The sequence below is a fragment of the Coregonus lavaretus genome (assembly GCF_964263955.1).
Source record: "Coregonus lavaretus genome assembly, chromosome: 3".
NCBI lineage: Eukaryota > Metazoa > Chordata > Actinopteri > Salmoniformes > Salmonidae > Coregonus > Coregonus lavaretus.
The window spans coordinates 3,707,385-3,735,251 of record NC_139990.1 but is presented as its reverse complement, the minus strand read 5'-3'; the positions used below and the strand labels follow the sequence as shown (position 1 = coordinate 3,735,251).

Here is a 27,867-nt window from a genome sequence, read left to right as displayed (position 1 = left end):
ATGATAAAAAATTACAGACCTCTACATGCTTTGTAAGTAGGAAAACCTGCAAAATCGTCAGTGTATCAAATACTTGTTCTCCCCACTGTACGAGAAAAACACAAGAGGATACTAAAGGAAACCCTCTGATTCAAATGAATACGGATCATAAAAAAGTGTTTAATCCCCGTGAAAATTGTTGTACAAAAGCTCAAAATATACTGAATCTTTATGAAGCTTTGTTATTTTGGAATTTCCTTAAGTACTGTGTTTCAGAGTATAGAAAATGTGAGAAGTATTCATCTCCACTGTCAGAGATGGTACATTGCTAATTGTACATAATTTGAAAGTAATCTCTACATTAACGTTCAAAATAGATGTTACTTTTAAACTCCTTTGTCGCCATATTTTTCATGTTCTGAAGGGGGAGCAATGTTTGTATGTTCTCCAATTACCTGTTCAACTGATTCCTTAGCCATCATTTGCAACTAAAATATCACCTTAAATGCAGCAGATGTATTATGCATAACGTACAATTCATTTATTTCAAAACATCCATGTTTATTTGAAACATACCATACACAAAATATTGTTCTCATGCGTAATTTGGGTTTCTCAGGCTGTGACATTGTGCTACGGTAAAATTGGTTAAAGTGCTAAACGTAGAATTCCGCACGTCAATACATTCCAATATTTCCACATTGTCGGTCTCAATAAATGGCCGTTAATAAAACAACATTTGGAACAAACTCAAAACAACCTCTGGGTGGCAGTATGCGTAACATTTCAAAGTTCCTCACACAACTAAGAGTCAATGATACATTTGTTTTCCTTGAAAAGGATTTGACTATAAAATAAGAACGCTCGAGGGAAACAGGCATTCAGATGAAAAATGAGGAGCATATGACTGAGTAGACATTGAGGGAGGATATACATGTCATCCTGCTTTAAATTAAAATAATCTCCTTTCCAAAAAGCAATTCACATAATGGGATGTGCTGGCTCGCAAAGAATAATTAACCCAGGGATATTATGTCAATCTCGACATATACAGAAAGCATCTTAAAAGCAGACTGTTGCACAAAGGGCCAGTCTTAAATCGGTGGATTTGATTTCAAGACATTAATACTTGCTGTGAACAAAAGCAGATGGGTTATCCGCTAGAACAATGTTTCCCAACTCCAGTCCCCCCAACAGCACACATTTTTGCTCTAGAGAAACTAATTTAGGGATTGATTGATTAGGTTGAATCAGGTGTGCTTCTCCAGGGCTACAACAAAAATGTGTGCTGTTGGGAAACACTGCACTGCCTGACGTGTAATATGTTATTGACAGTTGGTCATCTAGTCCTCAAGAAGAAAATACTCCCTTTTTGGATTGGCTGGGCCTGGCTTGCCAGTGGGTGGGCCTAATCCTTCCCAGGCCCACCCATGGCTTCACCCCAGCCCAGTCATGTCATGTGAAATCCATAGACTAGGGCCTAATTTATTTCAATTGGCTGATTGGCCTTATATGAACTGTAACTCAGTAAAATCTTTGAAATTGTTGCGTTTATATTTTTGTTCAGTGGAGTATCACAATATTTTGGGTTCTGATGGGGAACGACAGTTGAACTAAGCTCATGAGGCATTTCTAAGTAATTTCTTCAAGAATGCTTAGATTAGCAACTGAAGGATTCTAGGTTTAAAACTTCAATAACTATAAGGTGCTGAAATACCAACAGCATTCCATTATGAACTATGCAATGAAAACATGTCAAAGAAAACACATTCCACATCTAACGTGAATTAAACAAGATATTGGTGCAGTACAAAGATTTAAACACTTCATTATGATGAAGGTACTATCTTTATATCAATAGGTAAAAGAAAATCCCCCCCAAAAAAAAATTAATAAGAGAAAAACAGATTAAAACAGAGTTTTTGTCCCCCAGAAACAGTAATGTACTGGATCTATCTCCTTGGTATCACAACAATTATTCTGCATACTTCCACTTTTAATAGTTAAAGGAGCTTGGTGAACAATGCTTAAAACTTGACCTAGTAATGATTATGATTGAGCTTTTAGGAAGTTTTATTTATGTCCGCCAATAAGATCACTGATAATTCAACCCAGGAAGTAATTTCCAAGAGCTGAACAAACCATGCCAGTAACTTAAGTCGAACTTTTGGTTTGATTCATCTAAAGCAAAATTCTTTCACTAGGAAGTTTAAGCCTTGAAATGAATGAAGGTCAATAGCTCAGAGAATAGTACAAATATCATCATTCAATTTCAACCAGGTAGATTTTTCATCATCTGCACATGAACATAACAAAATAAAAAATAAAACCCTGTAGTTCATCCCTTTATAAAAAAATTGCTTTAGGATAGTTTGGGCTCGTCTGGTGCTGCTGTGTGGTAGTCGGGGGTGAGGAGCGAGATGGTAGGGTCCTCTTCAGGGTCCTGGTCCTGGGTGAAATACGAGTCCCCCTCCAACTCCAGCAGAGTGGGGAGGTCCGCCCCGCCGTTCTCACTGGTCAATGGGTCAGTCAGTAGCATTGGCTGGGAGGTGTACTGGACCAGCTGCTTCCCTGCTTTAATCAATATATGAAAGCCACATGAGATTATGATCTCTGAAATATGAAAACACATGAGATTATGATCCTTTCTTGCATAGGGAAAGAAGCATAATTTACATATAATGGCTGAGCATTGCATTATAAAAATCAAGGAAAGTTGGAAGCAAAGTGTAGAAAAAAAAAAAAAAAGTTTTATTGACTACTGTAGTTATCTAAACCCCTCAGAGTGATACACTTCCTGTAGTTAGTGTTGATAACTGGAGGTCATTGAGATCGAGTACGTTTAACTTCATTAAGAGTAACCAGAGACAGAGAGAGACATCTATGGAGTGAGTATCCACAGCCCCTTTACACTTTGGAGAACACGGCAAGAAGTGTTAAATTCACAGTGTTAACGTTTTTTTAAAGTCAGATATTTTCAGTTGATTCAACCTTGTACAGTGAGGGGAAAAAAATATTTGATCCCCTGCTGATTTTGTACGTTTGCCCACTGAAAAAGAAATGATCAGTCTATAATTTTAATAGTAGGTTTATTTCTAACAGTGACAGACAGAATAACAACAACAAAATCCAGAAAAACGCATGTCAAAAATGTTATAAATTGATTTGCATTTTAATGAGGGAAATAAGTATTTGACCCCCTCTCAATCAGAAAGATTTCTGGCTCCCAGGTATCTTTTATACAGGTAACGAGCTGAGATTAGGAGCACACTCTTAAAGGGAGTGCTCCTAATCTCAGCTTGTTACCTGTATAAAAGACACCTGTCCACAGAAGCAATCAATCAATCAGATTCCAAACTCTCCACCATGGCCAAGACCAAAGAGCTCTCCAAGGATGTCAGGGACAAGATTGTAGACCTACTCAAGGCTGGAATGGGCTACAAGACCATCGCCAAGCAGCTTGGTGCGAGTGGGTGCGATTATTCGCAAATGGAAGAAACCGTAAATCTCCCTCGGCCTGGGGCTCCATGCAAGATCTCACCTCGTGTTGCAATGATCATGAGAACAGTGAGGAATCAGCCCAGAACTACACGGGAGGATCTTGTCAATGATCTCAAGGCAGCTGGGACCATAGTCACCAAGAAAACAATTGGTAACACACTACGCCGTGAAGGACTGAAATCCTGCAGCGCCCGCAAGGTCCCCCTGCTCAAGAAAGCACATATACAGGCCTGTCTGAAGTTTGCCAATGAACATCTGAATGATTCAGAGGAGAACTGGGTGAAAGTGTTGTGGTCAGACCAAAATCGACCTCTTTGGCATCAACTAAACTCGCTGTGTTTGGAGGAGGAGGAATGCTGCCTATGACCCCAAGAACACCATCCCCACCGTCAAACATGGAGATGGAAACATTATGCTTTGGGGGTGTTTTTCTGCTAAGGGGACAGGACAACTTCACCGCATCAAAGGGACGATGGACGGGGCCATGTACCGTCAAATCTTGGGTGAGAACCTCCTTCCCTCAGCCAGGGCATTGAAAATGGGTCGTGTATGGGTATTCCAGCATGACAATGACCCAAAACACACGGCCAAGGCAACAAAGGAGTGGCTCAAGAAGAAGCACATTAAGGTCCTGGAGTGGCCTAGCCAGTCTACAGACCTTAATCCCATAAATCTGTGGAGGGAGCTGAAGGTTCGAGTTGCCAAACGTCAGCCTCAAAACCTTAATGACTTGGAGAAGATCTACAAAGAGGGGTGGGACAAAATCCCTCCTGAGATGTGTGCAAACCTGGTGGCCAACTACAAGAAACGTCTGACCTCTGATTGCCAACAAGGGTTTTGCCACCAAGTACTAAATCATGTTTTGCAGAGGGGTCAAATACTTATTTCCCTCATTAAAATGCAAATCAATTTAACATTTTTGACATGCGTTTTTCTGGATTTTTTTGTTGTTATTCTGTCTCTCACTGTTCAAATAAACCTACAATTAAAATTATAGACTGATCATGTCTTTGTCAGTGGGCAAACGTACAAAATCAGCAGGGGATCAAATACTTTTTTCCATCACTGTATGTAGTGTGAGTAGTATGGTGCTTTTCGGGTGACCTGACCAAATTCACATAGAAATGTGAGTTATACAGTGCATTCGGAAAGTATTCAGACCCCTTGAAGTTTTCCGCATTTTGTTACGTTACAGCCTTATTCTAAAATTGATTAAATTATGTTTTGCCTCATCAATCTACACACAATACCCCATAATGACAAAGCGAAAACAGGTTTTTAGCCATTTTTGCTAATTTATTAAAAATAAAAAACAAATACCTTATTTACATAAGTATTCAGACCCTTCGCTATGAGACGCGAAACTGAGCTCAGGTGCATGCTGTTTCCATTGATCATCCTTCAGATGTTTCTACAACTTAATTGGAGTCCACCTGTGGTAAATTCAATTGATTGGAAATTATTTGGAAAGGCACACCTGTCTATATAAAAAGGTCCCACAGTTGACAGTGTATGTCAGAGCAAAAACCAAGCCATGATGTCGAAGGAACTGTCCGTACAGCTCCCAGACAGGATTGTGTCGAGGCACAGATCTGGGGAAGGGTACCAAAACATTTCTGCAGCATTGAAGGGCCCCAAGAACACAGTGGCCTCCATCATTCTTAAATGGAAGAAGTTTGGAACCACCAAGACTCTTCCTACAGCTGGCCGCCCGGCCAAACTGAGCAATCGGGGGAGAAGGGCCTTGGTCAGGGAGGTGACCAAGAACCCGATGGTCACTCTGACAGAGCTCCAGAGTTTCTCTGTGGAGATGGGAGAACCTTCCAGAAGGACAACCATCTCTGCAGCACTCCACCAATCAGGCCTTTATGGTAGAGTGGCCAGACGGAAGCCACTCCTCAGTAAAAGGCACATGACAGCCCACTTGGAGTTTGGCAAAAGGCACCTAAAGGACTCAGACCATGAGAAAAAAGATGATCTGGTCTGATGAAACCAAGATTGAACTCTTTGGCCTGAATGCCAAGCGTCACGTCTGGAGGTACCTGGCACCATCCCTACTGTGAAGCATGGTGGTGGCAGCATCATGCTGTGGGGATGTTTTTCAGCGACAGGGACTGGGAGACTAGTCAGGATCGAGGCAAAGATGAACGGAGCAAAGTACAGAGAGCTCCTTGATGAAAACCTGCTCCAGAGCGCTCAGGACCTCAGACTGGAGCAAAGGTTCACCTTCCAACAGGACAACGACCCTAAGCACACAGCCAAGACAACGCAGGAGTGGATTCGGGACAAGTCTCTGAATGTCCTTGAGTGGCCTAGCCAGAGCCCGGACTTGAACCCGATCGAACATCTCTGGAGAGACCTGAAAATAGCTGTGCAGCAACGCTCCCCATCCAACCTGACAGAGCTTGAGAAGATCTGCAGAGAAGAATGGGAGAAACTCCCCGAATACAGGTGTGCCAAGCTTGTAGCGTCATACCCAAGAAGACCCAAGGCTGTAATTACTGCCAAAGGTGCTTCAAAGTACTGAGTAAAGGGTCTGAATACTTACTTAAATATGAGATTTCAGTTTATTTCTTGATTTTATTTTTGCATAAATGTAAAAAAGAAAGTTTTTGCTCTGTCATTATGGGGTATTGTGTGTAGATTGATGAGGGGGAAAAAACAATTCAATCCATTTTAGAATAAGGCTGTAACGTAACAAAATGTTGAAACAGTCAAGGGGTCTGAATACTTTCCGAATACATTCTCATTGAAAGCAGGTTGGAGAAGCGGTAGCTCCATTCCATGTGCTCTACTTGCCTGCTTCCCATTCTTAAGTTTCGTTTTTTCACAGCTTCAAACAGCTGATAATACAATATTTTTCGTTATCGAAAATATATATTTCACAGCGGTTTAAATGGTACAATGATTCTCTGCACTGCTTGTTCTGTCAAACTTAAATTAGGCGAACAGTTTAGAATTTTTCGCAACCAGGAAATGCTATTTCCCAGCATGTTCTGTTGCAGGTTGATTTTTTTTTTTTTTTTTTTTTTTGTTTGTTTCAATAGCTTTGTTTTTGTACATTGATCATTATTGATCTTATGGTATCCAAAGATAACATACATTTTTCTAAACTAACCCAATCTGTAAGTGGTTGGATTTATTGCAGCCGTTAGTATACATGTTCGAGGTAGTCCTTTAAAATTACACCTTCCAGTCTGGCAATCACTTTGACAGCCGGTTGTGGTTGATGTAAAGTTAAGATTGTTGGATGTCCTTCTGGCTGGATTCCATAAGGAATAAGATGTCACGGTAATTGGTGGTAACCTTATCATTCATTCATTTATTCGAATAGCACAGTGGGAAATATGCAAATTAGGCTTTACTCCCTACAGTGTTAAAAGGTAGTAACCTACTAAAGTGAAAATGTACTCCGATTGAGTTGATTGTTCAAAACAACACAGAAAAGTCTAAAATGACATGGGAGTTAATTAAAAACAAGTGTGAAACCAGAGTAGCTTTGACTAAATGGGGGTGGGACCATATAATACCCCAAATGGTGTTGAATTTGACTCCATGGTGGTAGTAGTAGCAGCGGCAGTAGAGTGCGGCAGTAGTAGTAGTAGTATTAGTAGTAGTATTAGAAGTAGTATTAGAAGTAGTAGCAGCGGCAGTAGTAGTAGTAGCAGCAGTATTAGTAGTAGTATTAGAAGTAGTAGCAGTAGTAGTATCAGCAGCAGCCTTAGTAGCAGTAGCAGCATCAGCAGCAATAGTAGTAGTAGCAGTAGTAGCAATTATGTAGTAGCAGCAGTAGCAGCAGTAGCAGCAGTATTGTAGCAGTAGAAGCAGTATTGTAGTAGTAGCAGCAGTATTGTAGTAGTAGTATTGTTGTAGTATCAGTATTGTAGTAGTAGTAGTAGTATCAGTATTGTAGTAGTAGCAGCAGTATTTTAGTAGTAGTAGTAGTAGTAGTAGTAGTAGTAGTAGCAGCAGTATTGTAGTAGTAGTAGTATTGTTGTAGTATCAGTATTGTAGTAGTAGTAGTAGTATCAGTATTGTAGTAGTAGCAGCAGTATTTTAGTAGTAGTAGTAGTAGTAGCAGCAGTATTGTAGTAGTAGTAGCAGTATTGTAGTAGTAGTAGCAGTAGTATTGTAGTAGTAGCAGTAGTATTGTAGTAGTAGTATTGTAGTAGTAGCAGTATTGTAGTAGCAGTATTGTAGTATTAGCAGTATTGTTGTAGTAGTAGCAGTATTGTAGTAGTAGCAGTATTGTAGTAGTAGTATTGTAGTAGTAGTAGTAGTAGTAGTAGTAGTATTGTAGTAGCAGTATTGTAGTAGCAGTAGCACACGGTCACTCCCATTAAACAATAGATAAAAGTGAAATGCAAAAATGCATAGTCAGCATGATATAGAGTATATTAGGAGTTCTTACCGGTGTAGTCATCACTCCTCTCAGCCCCTTTAGGTGGATCTGATGAAAGCAAGTCCTGGATCTAGAAAAACAGCGGGGCCACAGTGTGAGACACTTTCACTTATTTCATGAACAAAATAAAAGGATGTGTAAGACATTCCCCTTGCCCTGCTACGGCAGTGGGTCTATATCCATACCCCTTCCAAAGACTCCCCTCTGGCAAACGGTTCAGGTCAATCACAACCAAAACCTCACGCCACCTGACCAGCGTCTTCGCCCGTACCGTGGCCCTCACCAACCGGTCCACAGTGATCTTCTCATCCATGGACTACAGTATGCATGGTTTACCATTCATCTACAGACTATGCACCCCGCACTTTCATAGAACTGCACATTGCTCTTTGCACTCAAAATGTACACCATCCAGATTGTACGTACACAATGAACACCAAGCTATCCCACTCCAGCCCTTGGCATGGACTGAACCTTATATATTTACCTTATTGCACATAAACTTGTAAAGTGCTTTATTTACACTGAGTGTACAAAACATTAAGAACACCCCTCATTTTGCACTCAGAACAGCCTTAATTCGTCGGGGTATGGACTCTACAAGGTGTCTAAAGCATTCCACAGGGATGCTGGCCCATGTTGACGCCAATGCTTCCCACAGTTGTGTCAAGTTAGCTGGATGTCTTTTGGGTGGTGGACCATTCTTGATACACACAGGAAACTGTTAAGCGTGAAAAACCCAGCAGCTTTGCAATTCTTGACACAGACCGGTGCGCCTGGCACCTACTACCATACCCTGTTCAAAGGCACTTAAATATTTTGTCTTGCCCATTCACCCTCTGAATGGCACACATACACAATCCATGTCTCAATTGTCTCAAGGCTTACAAATCCTTCTTTAACTTGTCTCCTCCCCTTCATCTACACTGATTGAAATGGATTTAACACGTGACATCAATAACGGACCATAGCTTTCACCTGGTCAGTCTATGTCATGGAAAGAGCAGGTGTTCATAATGTTTTGTACACTCAGTGTATACATCTGTTTGCGCAACTCCATAATGTAGCTTATAGTGTAGTCTGTAGATTTTAGCTTGGTGTTCATTGTGTACATAATGTGGATTGTGTAAATTCTATGTCTATATCTCTCGTCTGTATATTCTGTTTATTTTCTGTCTGTATATTCTGTTTATTTTCTGTCTGTATATTCTGTTTATTTTCTGTCTGTATATTCTGTTTATTTTCTGTCTGTATATTCTGTTTATTTTCTGTCTGTATATTCTGTTTGTAGCAGCACCATTTCACTGAGTCAAATTCCTGTACATGCACATGTATTTGGCAAATAAAGGTGATTTTGATTCTGTCTAACTTACACTGTCAAGGCTCTCCAGGTCGAATTCAGAGCCAGGCAGGGAAGAACTGAAGAACTGAAAGACAAGTAGTGGTAGAAAACGTTATTATCCCCTGGGGTTTCAGCTGAGCCAGATTAACAAAAACAAGAGACACACACAGGAGGAATTAGACAATATCCACATGAATCATAACTTCAGTTGAATCTAGTCATTGTCACCACTCACACCAGGTTGACCACCAACCATCATCCTTCGCAAAGCCACAGTCCCTTCAAAACACACCATCACCTATCAATTCCCAGCAGCAGAGAGACAGACCTCACTGCAAACTCAAATCTGACCGGTCAGTGTCCCACACAGGAAATGCCTCGGCATACTGTTGTCGGGACAGAAAAAAAGTAGCCCGATGTTGATCTGGTCCCACAAACAGAACTGGGATCAGGCTAAGAAAAAGGCACAACTTACTTCAAAGACGGGTGAGGACTCGAAATTGATGGACTGCGCGTTCAGGATAGTCTGGAGGTTTTCCAGGCCGTTGTCGATGCTGTCCAAATGGTCACTCAGCTCACTCCTACACCAAAGCGCAAAGAAACAAAACATGGTTCATATTCATCTTTGAAGATCTCCCTGACTAAACACACACATTAAAGCAAATTAGCTGTTTAAAACTAACGGTAGTAAAATCAACCAACAACTTGTTTCACTTGAGCCGCAGACGCCATTGGAACAGCGCTGAGTGGGCTGTGAGCCTGATGCCCAGAAAGTGGAATAGTCTGCCTATAGCGTACTGTTCACTGGGCCTGCCACATTAAAACCCACTCACAGAATGATTGCCCTTTGACCTAAATGGAGGATAGCCTATGGGGTTGAGCAGTATGCAGTTAGATTAACATTTGGACAAACCGTGCTGAATCAGCTGTTTTTTCAAGCCCATGCGTGTTCAAAACACTGGTGTTGAAAACCTTATCGATAATCAATAATGACGCTCTCAGTTGGTGCCAAATACTGAGAAGCACCATCCGTTTGTAGACCCAGAGAAAATGTTGTTATATCCAGGGATATGGTAAATGATTAGAAATGATACCATTATACAACATATTTGCTCAATAGATACACAAATCACTTTGTTAATTTATTTTATTACAGACCACACGGGCTTGAACGTTAGTTCTGGGCTTGGTGCCGGCGGCAATGACAGGTACAGCAGCGTCAATCAAGCGTTCTGGGGGAGGACAACACAACAGGGTTTGTGGGCCAACTGAAATGCTAACCCTGGGATAGGTCTGAGGTGTAGAGACGAGGAGGGTCTGGGGAAGAGGCGAGACACCTCTGACGTCTGTGTAGAACTGAAAAGATAAAAGAAGAACAGCTGGAGAGAGGGCAGAGCACTACTACTACACCATAGGTTGACTACAGCCCAGGGATGGGGATCACATGGGCTACTCTGCTTCCCATTGGCTGAAAAGGAGAATAGTAAGCATTGGGATCACAGGAAGAGAGACGTTGATTGGCTTAAAAAAGGAATCCTGTCTACATTTTCTAACAATTTTTTATTGTATCAGAGTAAGATTTCGATAAAACAACAAACACTTTCTCATCTCAACAGTGACACAGAAACTGTCATTGACTGAGACAACACCCCCCCCCCCACCCACCCCCAAAAAATAGGTAAAAAATTATTAGAGGTTGCTTGGGTATGAGCTGAAAACTAATCTCTCTAATGTATCATCAACCCATACATCTACATGAAGATAGATGAGCAGATTAAGATGCATTAGTTTGATTAAACATTGAGCAGCTTTATTACGTACCGTTAGAAGCAACAGGCAGGATCCTAAAACTCAAACGCCAAGATGAAATGCAACAAATCAACAGAACTATGTCTAAAATGCAGGAGTCCATGTTTGGTTTGAAAGAATTAGCTAAGTCTCTGAAGTGTATACTTAGCAATACTCGGGACTAGCCAGTGAGTTTGTTTATGTAGAGCTTGGTGAATGATGGTGCTTATTAAACTAGCATAAAGCGCTAACAGCTGCCTAATCTGTTTATCAGTGGAGGAGCTGCTTAGCGTCGCTAGCACATCCTCCTGATGCAATGTGACGTGATACACACAGAGATGGTGGCGCGCGGGGAGAAGCATAGGGCATTAGGCTGGCTGCAGACGTCGACTGGCATGGGCCGACTGATTATAAAGGCAATGAAAGGCTAGTGTGATGCAAGTGGATCGTAATTGATGGACACCGCAGTGTGTTGCAGCAAATTAGATTTACAAGGTGTCTTAAGTGAACAAAAAAATATAACTTTTTAGGGTAGAGGCGGAGGACTAAGCTTATTGTGGTCATCTCTGTTGCAAGGTGCTACGTGGGAGGGGCTGAGGGACAGACTGTCAGTGGGACCTGGTCACGGTGACGTCATCTGGGGATCACTCACTTGTCTAGACAGGCGAGGCTGAGACACTTCTGCTCCGTAGGGGTCGTGGGGGCGGGGGAGGCGTTAGGCTCGTTGCTCTCCTGCAGGATGGAGTTGATGAAGGTGATGGGGGACAGGGGCGTGTCTACCTGTACCCCTGCCCCCCCGATCACAGCCTCGGCCGGACACACCTCCTCCAACACGTGACTGAATGGCTCCTCCTTTATGTGGACCAATGGGCTCGTGCTGAAGACAGGAAGAGAAATGGGTTATGGACATTTTGTTTATTCGTGCATAGTTGGTATAGGGTCAGGAGTCGTTCCTGAATTCTGACCACCTGATTTGATCAGGATAAAACTATAGGCCCTAGTTTCTTGATGTTTTCCTGGTCAGGTCATGTGGTCAGAAAATAAAAGTAGATTTTTGAAAAAAATATATAAAAAAGAACAGTTGGTTGTTGAAATGAGGCAAGCTCACTAACCTTTCCTCTATCCACTCATTGGTGACCTCCACAGGGCTGGCCTGAGCCAGGTCAGTGACATCTGAGATGATGGGGCCGTTAAGTGAAGACTCCGCCGTGAAGAGACCTGTACTGGTGAATGGTGCGCCCGAGGGCTGGGAGGAGGACACACATTCACAAGTATACTAAAGCTGCCCTGACATCCTAACAAGATCAGTTACGTAACACAGGCTTAATAACATTACACCTTTCTTAGTGGCGCTCCAGCGACCACACCTCTTTGAATGCATTACCTCTGGCTAGTTAAGAGCCTTAAAAAGTTACTTACAGTAGCTAAATTCTCATGTCTGAGATATGAGTTAGCCGTCACACTTTTGGGTAACTTACCTCACTAGCCTAAATCAAAACATGCCTTACAAATCTGTCAATTGTAAAGTACAGCTGTAAGCAATAGCATCATTTGGCCTAAATACATAACTGTGAATTCAATCAGCCTGTGATCCCCCCCAACTCACAATACACAAAGAGCGCTTTCTATCTGCTATAACTACAGTATGTCAAGAGTGCAGGCCTGTTGTTCCATTTCTACCACCGGGAGGTGCCAAGCTAGGCTAGGTTCCCGGAGAAGGTGAACTCACAGAGATTGCGGAAGAGGCCTGCAGCGAAGCCTGAAGGTGTTCCAGAGAGTACTGCCTGCTGAACTTGGGCATGGAGTGGGCGGAGCTGCTGTCGTTCAGCATCAGGGGACTGTAGCACCATAGAGAGGAGACGAGAGTCAGACAAACGCCCTTTAAAAAGGGGACCACTATTTGAGTGAATGCGAGTTAGCTATTCTAAATTACTCGCATCTTTCTCTTCAGCCCCAGGACTCTGTTGGACTGCACCAGGGTCAACAGGAACTGGATGAGCTGTGGGAGACATAGGCACAGTAAACAGTAGGGCAGGGCGATATGGACAAAAAAACATTTCACAATAACGATAAATAGAATGTTAGGTTTACAACATTAATGTGCACTGGTTAGCCTACTTTTATATATTACACTGATGCTGCTGTTGCTACTGCCACTACTACTGAATGTTGTAACTATCAATTGTACCGTTAGCATAGCCCATATTATCAGACATTTCAAACTTCACATTTCTCTAGTACAGGCTACTTATCGTCAATTTCGATATCAATAAAATGGCCTCGGTAAATGGTTGGTACGGTCTGTGTTGATAATGTTCGGTTTATGGTCCCAGCTCTAGTTAGCAGGAAATCAGGCCTCCCGAGTGGCGCAGTGGTCTAATGCACTGCAGTGCTTGAGGCGTCACTACAGATCCGGGTTCGATCCCGGGCTGTGTCGCAGCCGGCCGCGACCGGGAGACCCATGAGGTGATGCACAATTGGCCCAGTGTCGTCCGGGTTAGGGGAGGGTTTGGCCGGCCGGGATGTCCTTGTCCCATCGCGCTCTAGCGACTCCTGTGGCGGGCCGGGCGCATGCACGCTGACACGGTCACCAGTTGTACGGTGTTTCCTCCGACACATTGGTGTGGCTGGCTTCCGGGTTAAGCGAGCAGTGTGTCAAGAAGAAGTGCGGCTTGGCAGGGTCGTGTTTCGGAGGACGCATGGTTCTCGACCTTCGCCTCTCCCGTGTCCGTACGGGAGTTGCAGCGATGGGACAAAACTGTAACTACCAATTGGATACCACGGAATTGGGGAGTAAAAGAGGTAAAAAGTAAAATAATAAAACAAATATTACAAAAAATAATTACATTTACATTTTAGTCATTTAGCAGACGCTCTTATCCAGAGCGACTTACATATTTTATTTTTTTATACTGGCCCCCCGTGGGAATCGAACCCACAACCCTGGCATTGCAAACATCATGCTCTATCAACTGAGCTACATCCCTGCCAGCCATTCCCTCCCCTACCCTGGACGACACTGGGCCAATTGTGCGCCGCCCATGAGTCTCCCGGTCGCGGCCGGCTGCGACAGGGCCTGGATTCAAACCAGGATCTCTAGTGGCACAGTTAGCACTGCGATGCAGTGCCTTAGACCACTTTGCCACTCAGGAGTACATGTTGTAACTATCAATTGTACCGTTAGCATAGCCCATATTATCAGACATTTCAAACTTCACATTTCTCTAGTACAGGCTACTTATCGTCAATTTCTATATCAATAAAATGGCCTCGGTAAATGGTTGGTACGGTCTGTGTTGATAATGTTCGGTTTCCCTCCCCTACCCTGGACGACAGGGTAACAGATAACAAAAGTTAGAAGGAAATGTGTTGATTTACACTGAACAAAAATATAAATGCAACATGTAAAGTGTTTGTCCCATGTTTCATGAGCTGAAATAAAACATCTCAGAAATTTTTCATACGCAAAAAATGCTTATTTCTCTCCTATTTTATTCACACATTTATTTCCATCCCTGTTAGTGAGCATTTCTCCTTTGCCAAGATAATCCATCCACCTGACAGGTGTGGCATATCAAGAAGCTGATTAAACAGCATGATCATTACACAGGTGCACCTTGTGCTGGGGACAATAAAAGGCCACTTTACAATGTGCAGTTTTGTCACACAACACAATGCCACAGATGTCTCAAGTTTTGAGGGAGCGTGCAATTGGCATGCTGACTGCAGGAATGTCCACCAGAGCTGTTGCCAGAGAATTTACTGTTCATTTCTCTACCATAAGCTGCCTCCGTCATTTAACAGAATTTGGCAGTACTTCCAACCAGCCTCACAACTGCAGACCATGTTGCACCACACCAACCCAGGACCTCCACATCCAGCTTCTTCACCTGCGGGATCGTCTGAGGGGGGGGTGCTGAGCAATATTTCTGTCTGTAATAAATCCCTTTTGTAGGGAAAAACAAATTCTGATTGGCTGGGCCTGGCTCCTCAGTGGGTACACCCCTGCCCAGTCATGTGAAATCCATAGATTAGGGTCAAATGAATTTATTTCAATTGACTGGTTTCCATTTATGAACTGTAAACTCAGTAAAATCTTTGAAATTGTTGCATGTTGCGTTTTATATTTTTGTTCAGTATATCAGACAATTTAAAATGATACATATACAGCCACACACCAACGTAATGATAGCACACGTATTCAAAATCATTGACGATGACAACAACAAATAGTCTACGACTTATTTCCATTGTGAACGTCATTCAAAGAGTTATCACATGAACTACTATGTTACCATAGCATAGAAGAGCCTACTTATTCTGGGTGGTCAGAGCAGCGGCAGGTACCGTGCCTGTCTTTTACCTTGTTGACGACTTTCTGTTGCTGGGCGTGTTTCTGTCGGAGGCTGGCCACCTCTCTCCACAGAGTTGCATTCTCACTGGACAGAGAAAGGGGATACTCGTTTACAGATCAATACATCCACACAGAAAAAAAAATCTATTGAATTTTTAATGGAATACTTTATTACATTTCATTTTAATAATATAATAATAATATAATAATAATATATAATAATATAATAATAATAATAATAATAATAATAATAATAATAATAATAATAATAATAATAATATGCCATTTAGCAGACGCTTTTATCCAAAGCGACTTACAGTCATGTGTGCATACATTTTTGTGTATGGGTGGTCCCGGGGATCGAACCCACTACCCTGGCGTTACAAGCGCCGTGCTCTACCAGCTGAGCTACAGAGGACCACGCACATTTCCCTTCCATTCCCAAACCCATGACATCCTCTTTGTGTAATGTCATGGATGCTTGCTACAATGACATCAGTCCTTGACATTGTGATGTTGTTTCCTACATCAAAAGTTGAATAGCCCAATAACCCGTTGCAAAGCATAATTGAAATAAAGAAAAGAAAAGAATCTCAGAACAGCACGTCATCCCTAATGGACCTGAATGTAGCCAAGCTGGAGGAAGGGCAGAGGGCAGAGGGCAAGGGCTCAGGCTCTCACCTTTAAGACACCCCCCCAACCCATACTATGGAATGCCTATCGAGGCACAGCAGATTTTCTACTGTACTGGTAAAGATTTGAGGAATACTTCAGGCCGTTTATTTAGCTAAGTTAATGGCTATTGAAAGATCTTAGTGTGCTGTGTTTATTCAGCTTTTTTAGTGCAGTCTATAAAGCCCTGCCCCTCCACCTGGCTCTTAAAGCCTGGCTCCTCAGACTCTGGTTAAGCTGCTTTGTAGGTGTGCTCATAGGCCTGATTCATCCATACACATGGCTCACATTAAATTACATGCCCTGGACTCAGACAACACCTAGCCCGGTCCCAGATCTATCTGTGCTGTCCTGCAATCTCCTATGGTCTCTGTCCCACTGGAGTTGGCAAAACAGAGCAAACAGTTCTAAGAACAGGCTAGACAACACATTGGTGAAATATGTCAGATTGAGTCTTCCGGTTCCATCACAAAATACTTAAGAATCAGAACCATCTTTATGTGCAAAGTACATTGACATGTACTAGGAATTTGACCTGGTGAAACGATGCTGCCACAATAAACAGAATATACATTTTAGATATTTCTGAGTTTGTTTAGCATTTTAGGTTTACGTCTTGATTAATGCTACTCTCAAATTCAACTATTCTAGACCATAAAAATTAAAATCAACATTAGGCTTAGCTTCGAGGACAAAATGAAATGAAAAATACATTTGCTGATAATCATAGCTTAGGCTTTACATCCTGGCATTGTTAAGGAGTAACGCGTGTTAACCTTAAGAACCTCCAGCACACAGATGTGATATTAAAACCGAGACCGAACGAGGGTTGAAGGACCTGTCTACTGGGGGTGCCATCTGAGTGCTACAGGGCCCCCATACTTCCAGTAAAGAGAGGTCCTGTATCAGTGGTCTCTGTTGCCTTGTAAACCCACTCTGCCCTGTAAAAGCAGGCTGCGCTGGAAAAGCCCACCATCTGTGCTGACCTCCCTGTGGGGCAGATGAAAAGGGATTTACAGGGTCAGGTGTGGATTCCTCCAAGTGGATTGGGGTCATCATTGCCCCCCCCCCCCCCCCAACCACCATAGACCCCAACCCGAAACACCACTCTGACCAATACTGAGGGATTATTTGACATGTGAACGGGATCAGATCATTGGAACCATCCATTTACTTTTTGGAGTGTCAGATTTGTTCTAGGGTCAGAGGGGAGGAGGAATGTGGTAATAGAGAACAATCCGTTTTTTTCTAAGAAAGCGTGCGAGCCACCCACCTCGGATGATGGACAGCCATCATTCTTGAGTGACATATCTTAATCTAAAGATATGAATCAAATAGGCAAGTTGGATTAAAACAGATGATTGGATAAAACAAGATAAATAATCCCATCTCCTATTCTAAGAGGACATTGTGAGAAACATGGAGAGAGACTGTCATGCCGTGCCGATGGGACACGATGAATGAGGTCATAATGAAATCTGCCGTGCGTATTGCATCATGGAACCATGCAGAAAAAGTCTGGTTTGTGAACATATGTTTGGGACAGGAGAGAAAGCCCTCAGTGGTAATGAAGAGTCCAAGGGTGAGGTCCAGCTGGAGAATCCAAGCCCGTGTGTGTGTGTAGGAAGGATTGTATTAATGATGTGGGTCCTGACATGCACCCCGATGGGCTACAGGCAGCTGGTGAACAGCGCAGCCACATCCTCCCAGCTGCATGAGAAGAGCCTCTCGCTTTTAGAATGGTGACCAAGTGTCCTGAAAGATGAAACACCATTATATGGTCCCAGAGTGGGGCACACTGACACAACCCAATGGGTTATCCCACATCATAACTGCTACAAAATGGGAACTCTCAACTTTGAAACCACATCTGATGAAGACTTTATAACCAGTAACTAACCAGGCTGAGTTACTGACATAAATCAATGAATTGTCTCCACATCATTACTGCAACAAACATGGATCTGATCAAGTCTGATCAAGGCATCCAGAAAAAGCACACACAAAACTAACCCTGGCCCTAGTCCTAAATTCAAACCACACACTGGATCAAAACATGGAAACAGACCAGGTCCAACTCTCCACGGCTGCAGTTCTACCACCATAAGGATATATATCAATAGATGTACTCCCTTAAATCAGAGTTTAAAGCTGGTGAAAAAAAAGTGTGAAAGCTATAATTTATGACAGCTCTGTGGATTCAAACAGCACACGGACATATGCTGGGACCTGACTATCTCCCACACACTATATATATACACATAAAAGTATGTGGACACCCATTTAAAATGAGTGGATTCGGCTATTTCAGCTGAAAATCGAGCACACAGCCATGCGATCTCCATAGACAAACACTGGCAGTAGAATGGTCTTACTGAAGAGCTCAGTGACTTTCAACGTGGCACTGTCATAGGATGCCACCTTTCCAACAAGTCAGTTCTTCACATTTCTGCCCTGGTCAACTGTAAGTGCTGTTATTGTGAAGTGGAAACATCTAGGAGCAACAACGGCTCAGCCGCAAAGTGGTAGGCCACACAAGCGCACAGAACGGGACCACCGAGTGCTGAAGCGCGTAGCGTGTAAAAATCATCTGTCCTCGGTTGCAACACTAACTACAGAGTTCCAAACTGCCTCTGTAAGCAACGTCAGCACAATAACTGTTCATCGGGAGCTTCATGAAATGGGTTTCCATGGTGGAGCAGCCGCACACAAGCGCAATGCCAAGTGTCGGCTGGAGTGGTGTAAAGCTCGCAGCCATTGGACTCTGGAGCTGTGGAAACGCGTTCTCTGGAGTGATGAATCACGCTTCACCCTCTGGCAGTCCGACGGACTAATCTGGGTTTGGTGGATGCCAGGAGAACGCTACCTGCCCGAATACATAGCGCCAACTGTAAAGTTTAGTGGGAGGAGGAATAATGGTCTGGGGCTGTTTTTAATAGTTCGGGCTAGGCCCCTTAGTTCCAGTGAAGGGAAATCTTAATGCTACAGCATACAATGACATTCTAGATGATTCTGTGCTTCCAACTTTGTGGCAACAGTTTGGGGAAGGCCCTTTCCTGTTTCAGCATCACAATGTCTCATGCTCAAAGCGAGGTTCATACAGAAATGGTTTGTCAAGATTGGTGTGGAAAAACTTGACTGGCCTGCACAGAGCCCTGACCTCAACCCCGTCGAACATCTTTGGGATGAATTGGAACGCCGACTGCGAGCCAGGCCTAATCGGCCAACATCAGTGCCCGACCTCACTAATGCTCGTGGCTAAATGGCAAGTCCCTGCAGCAATGTTCCAACATCTAGTGGAAAGCCTTCCCAGAAGAGTGGAGGCTGTTATAGCAGCAAAGGCGGGACCAACTCTACATTAATGCCCATGATTTTGGAATGAGATGTTAGACGAGCAGGTGTCCACATACTTTTTGTCATGTAGTGTATATACAGTATTTCAGCCTATGACAGGCCTTTCGGAATTCTGCCTCAAGCAGCCTAATAATCAGCTTTAAATAAACTGGCTTCCACCGCCTTAATGCAGTATGTTAAGCTACAGGAACACTACAGGGGGACTCAGTATGCGTACTTGCTAATTTAGCAGCACAGCAGCAAGAGGCAGGAGAGAGAGAGAGAGAATATCTTATTGTGTGGAACTGAGATGCTAAGCTGGGGAAGAACGTTTTTGGCTCGTTCAATGGGGCAGTCAATTCTGAAAATGTTTTTAAATCTTGCATCCATGTGGAGTTGTGGTACTTGGGGGTTTGTACTTCGCACAATGGTTTGTCAGACATTCTGTTGATTTTGTTCCCTTCAATCTATTAGTTAAGCCGAGTCAACCATCCAATATGCATGAGATTGAATCAGAATCAGAATATGCCTCTCTTAACGTTTCACTTACTGCTTCATGGTGATGATTTTGGAGTCTATAGTCTCCTGCTTGCTCTTTATGTGCTGCACGTCGGTCAGGATTTTCGAGACGTCGTCTGAGCTCATCTTGAGGTCTTCATGTTTAACATTGGACACCTGACAGGGAGGGAGAACATGATGAAATGGTTAAAGCAAAGAAAACTATTAAAGTGAGGCGGGAAAGAGATAAAAACAAGCCTTCGGTGTAGGCCTTGGCCCCGACTTCAAACCTGAGGGATAGACACTGGAAACACAATGAAAAGAGTGTATGATTCGGTGATCAGTTTTTTGCCTGAACTGGTCAGTTGGCCCGAGGCAGATAATATATTAAGGTGCAGATGGAAACGGCTGTAAATCAACAGACTGAGCAGAGTAGAAAGTGGCTGTGTCAGGCGACATCAGATTACGAGCTCCCTGGCCTGCCTTCTCTAATCCACCCCTCCCCAGCTGTCAGGCTCCGCAGAGGCCCCTAGATCAGCTCAATCTGTTCCGGGAGGAGAGCAGAAGAGCAGGCCAAGCACTGGGAGCACATGCTGTCTGTGACATGCTGTCTGTCTAAGATGCTGTCTGTCTACAATGATGTCTGTCTAAGATGCTGTCTGTCTAAGATGCTGTCTGTCTAAGATGCTGTCTGTCTGAGGAGGATCCCAATGTGTGTCTTCTCTATGGGGAGTTTTACTGAGGTTTTCCATGCGTGCTTTGTACAGAGAGTTAGCTACATAGTTCTGACTATAAACGTAATATATTTGTAATACTTTAACTAATACTGTCAGAGCTATGTAAAGCCCAGTACGAAGAAAGGTTTGATAGGTGAATCAAGACACATATCATGATGATCACATCTCATCGTTTTGCACTTACATTGGTAACTTTCCGTTTTATATTTTCAAGCAGATGCTCCTGTCCGCGGATAAAGTACGGATGCTGGAATTCCATGTCGTCCTTCTCAGGCTTCACCAGGCCGCCCTGCTCAATGTGGACTACTTTGCGGAAGCCGTCTGCAGATAGAAAAAACAACCAGTTTTGGCTATATGGCACTACCATTCCATTTCTAGATACGTGGCAATTACATAGCCTGTATTTATTGTTTCTGAAATTTGCCTGGTTTCTAGGTCACTGTATGCAATTATATCTTCCTCCTCCAAGTCTTTTCAGTCTAAATAAATAACATGTAAGTGGATTATATAACCAATTATAAACTGGGTGGCTCAAGCCCTGAATGCTGATTGGCTGAAAGCTGTGGTATATCAGACCGTATACCACGGGTATGAAAAAAAATTTGGTAACCTCGGGGTTTGTGGTATATTGCGTTGCGTCGTGTGTAAGAACAGCCCTTAGCCGTGGTATATTAGCCATAAACCACACCCCCTCTGGCCTTATTGCTTAAAGACACCAACAAAAAAGCACAAGGCTTTCACAGTATGAGAAATACATGTTCACATCTACCTGAAATAGCCTCAATAAAAAAAAAGGTCCTCCATTGAGTCTAATTAAAGCAGTGGTGTCAAACATACAGCCCCGCGGGCTGGATCACACCTGAGAGGGGGTCTAATCCGGCCCGTGGGAGGTTTGAGTAAAAACAAACTCAATATACTTTAAAATTACTAAAACTAAATCAAAACTGTGTAGAAATCTAATCTAATTATATTTGTTAACCAACAATGCAGTTTTAAGAAAGAATACAAAAAATATATATATATACACAATATAAAATAATACAAATTAAAAGTAACTAATTAAAGAGCAGCAGTAAAAAGTACAATAGCGAGGCTATATACAGGGGGTACCGGTACCGACTCAATGTGCGGGGGCACCGGTTAGTCGAGGTAATTGAGGTAATATGTACATGTAGGTAGAGTTATTAAAGTGACTATGCATAGATAATAAACAGAGAGTAGCAGCAGCGTAAGGGGGGGGAATAGTCTGCGTAACCATGTGATTAGATGTTCAGGAGTCTTATGGCTTGGGGGTAGAAGCTGTTTAGAAGCCTCTTGAACCTAGACTTGGCGCTCCGGTACCGCTTGAATAGGGTGGCTGGAGTCTTTGACAATTTTTAGGGCCTTCCTCTGACACTGCCTGGTATAGAGGTCCTGGATGGCAGGAAGCTTGGCCCCAGTGATGTACTGGGCCATACGCACTACCCTCTGTAGTGCCTTGCGGTCGGAGGCCGAGCAGTTGCCATACCAGGCAGTGATGCAACCAGTCAGGATGCTCTCGATGGTGCAGCTGTTTAACTTTTTGAGGATCTGAGGACCCATGCCAAATCTTTTCAGTCTCCTTAGGGGGAATAGGTTTTGTCGTGCCCTCTTCACAACTGTCTTGGTGTGCTTGGACCATGTTAGTTTGTTGGTGATGTGGACACCAAGGAACTTGAAGCTCTCAACCTGCTCCACTACAACCCTGTCGATGAGAATGGGGGCGTGCTCGGTCCTCTTCTTTTTCCTGTAGTCCACAATCATCTCCTTTGTCTTGATCACATTGAGGGAGAGGTTGTTGTCATGGCACCACACGGCCAGGTCTCCGACCTCCTCCCTATAGGCTGTCTCGTCGTTGTCGGTGATCAGGCCTACCACTATTGTGTCATCAGCAAACTTAATGATTGTGTTCGAGTCGTGCCTGGCCATGCAGTCGAGTGAACAGGGAATACAGGAGGGTACTGAGCACGCACCCCTGAAGGGCCCCCATGTTGAGGATCAGCGTGGCGGATGTGTTGTTACCTACACTTACCACCTGGGGGCGGCCCGTCAGGAAGTCCAGGATCCAGTTGCAGAGGGAGGTGTTTAGTCCCAGGGTCCTTAGCTTAGTGATGAGCTTTGAGGGCACTATGGTGTTGAACACTGAGCTGTAGTCAATGAATAGCATTCTCACATAGGTGTTCCTTTTTTCCAGGTGTGAAAGGGCATTGTGGAGCGCAATGTGGTCCTCTGTAGCTCAGCTGGTAGAGCACGGCGCTTGTAACGCCAAGGTAGTGGGTTCAATCCCCGGGACCACCCATACACAAAAATGTATGCATGCATGACTGTAAGTCGCTTTGGATAAAAGCGTCTGCTAAATGGCATATTATTATTTATTATTATTATTATTATCAATAGAGATTGCATCATCTGTGGATCTGTTGGGGCGGTATGCAAATTGGAGTGGGTGTAGGGTTTCTGGGATAATGGTGTTGATGTGAGCCATGACCAGCCTTTCAAAGCACTTCATGGCTACAGACGTGAGTGCTACGGGTCGGTAGTCATTTAGGCAGGTAAAATGTGTAGTATGATCTCTCTCCTCAACATCAGATTTGCTACTTTTCTGTTTAAACTATCCTTACTTTAGCCTTGTATGTGATGTGGCCAAAGCCATATTCCTACTTCATGTGTCATACAGTAAATATCATAGTAAAGTTGAAGTCGGAAGTTTACATACACCTTAGCCAAATACATTTAAACTCAGTCTTCCACAATTCCTGACATTTAATCCTAGTAGAAATTCCCTGTCTTAGGCCAGTTAGGATCACCACTTTATTTTAAGAATGTGAAATGTCAGAATAATAGTAGAGAGAATTATTTATTTCAACTTTTATTTATTTTATCACATTCCCAGTGGGTCAGAAGTTTACATATACTCAATTAGTATTTGATAGCATTGCCTTTAAATTGTTTAACTTGGGTCAAATGTTTCGGGTAGCCTTCCACAAGCTTCCCACAATAAGTTGGGTGAATTTTGGCCCATTCCTCCTGACAGAGCTGGTGTAACTGAGTCAGGATTGTAGGCCTCCTTGCTCGCACACGCTTTTTCAGTTCTATCCACAAATGTTCTATAGGATTGCGGTCAGGGCTTTGTGATTGCCACTCCCAATACCTTGACTTTGTTGCCCTTAAGCCATTTTGCCACAACTTTGGAAGTATGCTTGGGGTCATTGTCCATTTGGAAGACCCATTTGCGACCAAGCTTTAACTTCCTGACTGATGTCTTGAGATGTTGCTTCAATATATCCTCATCATTTTCCTTCCTCATGATGCCATCTATTTTGTGAAGTGCACCAGTCCCTCCTGCAGCAAAGCACCCCCACAGCATGATGCTGCCACCCCCGTGCTTCACGGTTGGGATGGTGTTCTTCGGCTTGCAAGCTCCCCCTTTTTCCTCCAAACATAACAATGGTCATTATGGCCAAACAGTTCTAATTTTGTTTCATCAGACCAGAGGACATTTCTCCAAAAAGTAAGATCTTTGTCCCCATGTGCAGTTGGAAACCGTAGTCTGGCTTTTTTATGGCGGTTTTGGAGCAGTGGCTTTTTCCATGCTGAGCAGCCTTTCAGGTTATGTTGATATAGGACTCGTTTTACTGTGGATATAGATACTTTTGTACCTGTTTCCTCCAGCATCTTCACAAGGTCCTTTGCTGTTGTTCTGGGATTGATTTGCACTTTTCGCACCAAAGTACGTTCATCTCTAGGAGACAGAATGCGTCTCCTTCCTGAGCGGTATGACGGCTGCGTGGTGCCATGGTGTTTATACTTGCGTACTATTGTTTGTACAGATGAACAGGCGTTTGGAAATTGCTTCCAAGGATGAACCAGACTTGTGGAGGTCTACAATTTTGCTTCTGAGGTCTTGGCTGATTTCTTTTGATTTTCCCATGATGTCAAGTAAAGAGGCACTGAGTTTGAAGGTAGGCCTTGATATACATCCACAGGTACACTTCCAATTGACTCAAATGATGTCAATTAGCCTATCAGAAGCTTCTAAAGCCATGACATCATTTTCTGGAATTTTCCAAGCTGTTTAAAGGCACAGTCAACTTAGTGTATGTAAACTTCTGACCCACTGGAATTGTGATACAGTGAATTATAAGTGAAATAATCTGTCTGTAAACAATTGTTGGAAAAATTACTTGTGTCATGCACAAAGTAGATGTCCTAACCGACTTGCCAAAACTATAGTATGTTAACAAGAAATGTGTGGAGTGGTTGAAAAACGAGTTTAATGACTCCAACCTAAGCGTATGTAAACTTCCGACTTCAACTGTATATAGACAAAGAAAACAAGGATAGCAATTCAAACTATACCGGAGCGTCTCATCTAAACCATATTGCACATAACGTTGCACACATGATTAACTGTGCGTTTTTATTCCATGGCATTGACACGCCTAACATGTTAAATACATGAATGACAACTCACACATATTGAGCTGACGTACAAAGCTGGTCATGTTATTGTGTTTGAAATACTTGGGAAGCACCTCCTTGGAGAATTGGCCCTGATCGAACACATGGAAGCTGTTGCCATTCTGTAAAGGAAGAAAAAGAACAGTAAAAGTTAAAGGAATACTTCAGGATTTTGGCAATGAATATCTACTGTATCCCTTTAAATAAATAGTGCACAATCCCAGTTTACCTTGGCTAGGCCTATAATTATAGCCAGGGCTCATTTGTAAAAGAGACCTTGGTCTCAACATTACTCCCTGGCAAAATATAGGTGAAATAAAAATTTACTAAAGTAAGTATCAGGTTAAGGTGCATTGGCTGGTTTACGACAAAGCTAAACTAATTCACAACTTTGGGTCTCATAAAGGCTCTACCTACACTCTGACTATGGAGGGTAGAGAAGGGTGTGACGTCTATGGCAATAGGTTGGATCATAACGCAAGAACACATTGAGTGGGTAGGCTAAAGAGACAACAAGGACTCAGACCTCTAATGGCAGTGCACCCTAATAACTTTATCAAATAAATTCAGCAACAGAAATGTCCTAATTAGTACATTTGCTTGTACATCATCTCAATATTCTGGGGCAGTTCACACACAAAACCTCCTACAACTTCCCCATTGTGATGCAATCCATGTGCAATGAAGGCTGAAAGAGTGGAAATGGTCCAGTGCTAAAGCGCAATAGAAGTGTTTTGCCTGAATGTTAGTCTGTTATTTTGCCATTAATTCACTTTCGGGGAAATGGACGCAGAGACAGAAGTCAGCTGCTTGGACCAAGAGGAGACCCTTGGATAGACAGAGCGTCAACACATGCAGGATTTTCTCCTACCCAGTAGTTAAGAGATAACATAATTAGGACAATCTATGCTTTCACCCTCAGGGTTAATTTAAGTACAAAATGCAGAGTCCACATAATTCCTTAACAAACAGCAACATAATTAGTTGTTTAATAAAATAAGAATAATATAAGATAATATTGGCAGGTAGCCTAGCGGTTGGAGCATTGGGCCAGTAACCGAAAGGTTGTTGATTCGAGTACCAGAGCCGACAAGGTGAAAATCTGTAGATGTGCCCTTGAGCAAGGCACTTCATTCTAATTTGCTCCAGGGGCGCCGTAATACTATGGCTGACCCTGTAAACAACACTTTTCACTGCACCGGTGTATGACACACCCTCTTTTGACTCATCACATACGCTGGTTTACTGTCTATGCTGTTGCCAAGTCACTTTATCCCTACCTATGTAAATTGCTACCTCAATGACCTCGTACCCATGGACTCGGTACTGGTATCAGGTTATCGTTACTCAGTGTGTATTTATTCCTTCTGTTATTATTTCTCTGTTCTCTCTCTGCTTTGTTGGGAAGGGCCGTTAGTAAATATTTCACTGTTAGTCTACACCTGTGGTTTATGAAGCATGTGATAAATACAATTTGATTTGTGTATGTGAAATTAAAACATAATTTATAATATACAGTACCAGTCAAAGGTTTGGACACACCTACTCATTCAAGGGTTTTTCTTTATTTTTACTATATTCTACATTGTAGAATAATAGTGAAGACATAAACTATGAAATAACACATACGGAATCATGTAGTAACCAAAAAAGTGTTAAACAAATCAAAATATATTTGAGATTTGAGATTCTTCATATAGCCACCCTTTGCCTTGATGACAACTTTGCACACTCTTGGCATTCTCTCAACCAGCTTCACCTGGAATGCTTTTCCAACAGTTTTGAAGGAGTTCCCACATATGCTGAGCACTTGTTGGCTGCTTTTCCTTCACTCTGCCGTCTGACTCATCCCACACCATCTCAACTGGGTTGAGGTCGGGGGATTGTGGAGGCCAGGATATCTGATGAAGCACTCCATCACTCTCCTTCTTGGTAAAATAGCCCTTACACCGCCTGGAGGTGTTTTGGGCCATTGTCCTGTTGAAAAACAAATGATAGTCCCACTAAGCCCAAACCAGATGGGATGGCGTATCGCTGCAGAATGCTGTGGTAGCCATGCTGGTTAAGTGTACCTTGAATTCTAAATAAATCACAGACAGTGTCACCAGCAAAGCACCCCCACAAAATCACACCACCTCCTCCATGCTTTACGGTGGGAAATACACATGCGGAGATCATCCGTTCACCCACACCGCGTCTCACTAAGACACAGTGGTTGGAACCAAAAATCTCCAATTTGTACTCCAGACCAAAGGACACATTTCCACCAGTCTAATGTCCATTACGCTTGTTTCTTAGCCCAAGCAGGTCTCTTCTTATTATTGGTGTCCTTTAGTAGTGGTTTCTTTGCAGCAATTCAACCATGAAGGCCTGATTCACACAGTCCCCTCTAAACAGTTGATATTGAGATGTGTCTGTTACTTGAACTCTGTGAAGCATTTAGTTAGGCTGCAATTTCTGAGGCTGGTAACTCTAATGAACTTATCTTCTGCAGCAGTCTATTACCAAACAGGTCTATCTTCTGTGTACCTCCCCTACATTTTACATTTTAGTCATTTAGGCACAGGTCCTAATCCAGGCACTTGTCATCTCCCGTCTGGATTACTGCAACTCGCTGTTGGCTGGGCTCCCTGCCTGTGCCATTAAACTCCTACAACTTATCCAGAACGCTGCAGCCCGTCTGGTGTTCGACCTTCAAGTTCGCTCATGTCACCCCGCTCCTCCGCACACTCCACTGGCTTCCAGTTGAAGCTCGCATCTACTACAAAACCATGGTGCTTGC

General features: G+C 43.0%; 1 protein-coding gene across 4 annotated transcripts in view; it reads right to left on the bottom strand.

The window, feature by feature from the left end:
* Positions 1-519: 519 nt before the first annotated feature.
* Positions 520-27,867, bottom strand: part of LOC311115970 (heat shock factor protein 1-like) — a 29,410-nt gene continuing 2,062 nt past the window's right edge. The window contains exons 2-14 of one of the 4 annotated variants that reach the window (XM_084157361.1): positions 25,099-25,207; positions 20,791-20,927; positions 19,922-20,046; positions 15,376-15,451; positions 12,950-13,011; positions 12,742-12,850; positions 12,125-12,258; positions 11,665-11,889; positions 10,506-10,580; positions 9,700-9,805; positions 9,256-9,309; positions 7,892-7,952; positions 520-2,553 (exon numbers count right to left, since the gene is read on the bottom strand). In XM_084157361.1, the coding sequence (XP_084013487.1) occupies positions 2,342-2,553; positions 7,892-7,952; positions 9,256-9,309; positions 9,700-9,805; positions 10,506-10,580; positions 11,665-11,889; positions 12,125-12,258; positions 12,742-12,850; positions 12,950-13,011; positions 15,376-15,451; positions 19,922-20,046; positions 20,791-20,927; positions 25,099-25,207 (1,485 nt within the window). In that variant the 3' untranslated portion in view covers positions 520-2,341. The remainder of the gene's footprint in view (positions 2,554-7,891; positions 7,953-9,255; positions 9,310-9,699; positions 9,806-10,505; positions 10,581-11,664; positions 11,890-12,124; positions 12,259-12,741; positions 12,851-12,949; positions 13,012-15,375; positions 15,452-19,921; positions 20,047-20,790; positions 20,928-25,098; positions 25,208-27,867) is intronic. The other 3 variants (XM_084157362.1, XM_084157363.1, XM_084157364.1) reach the window with 3 other exon arrangements.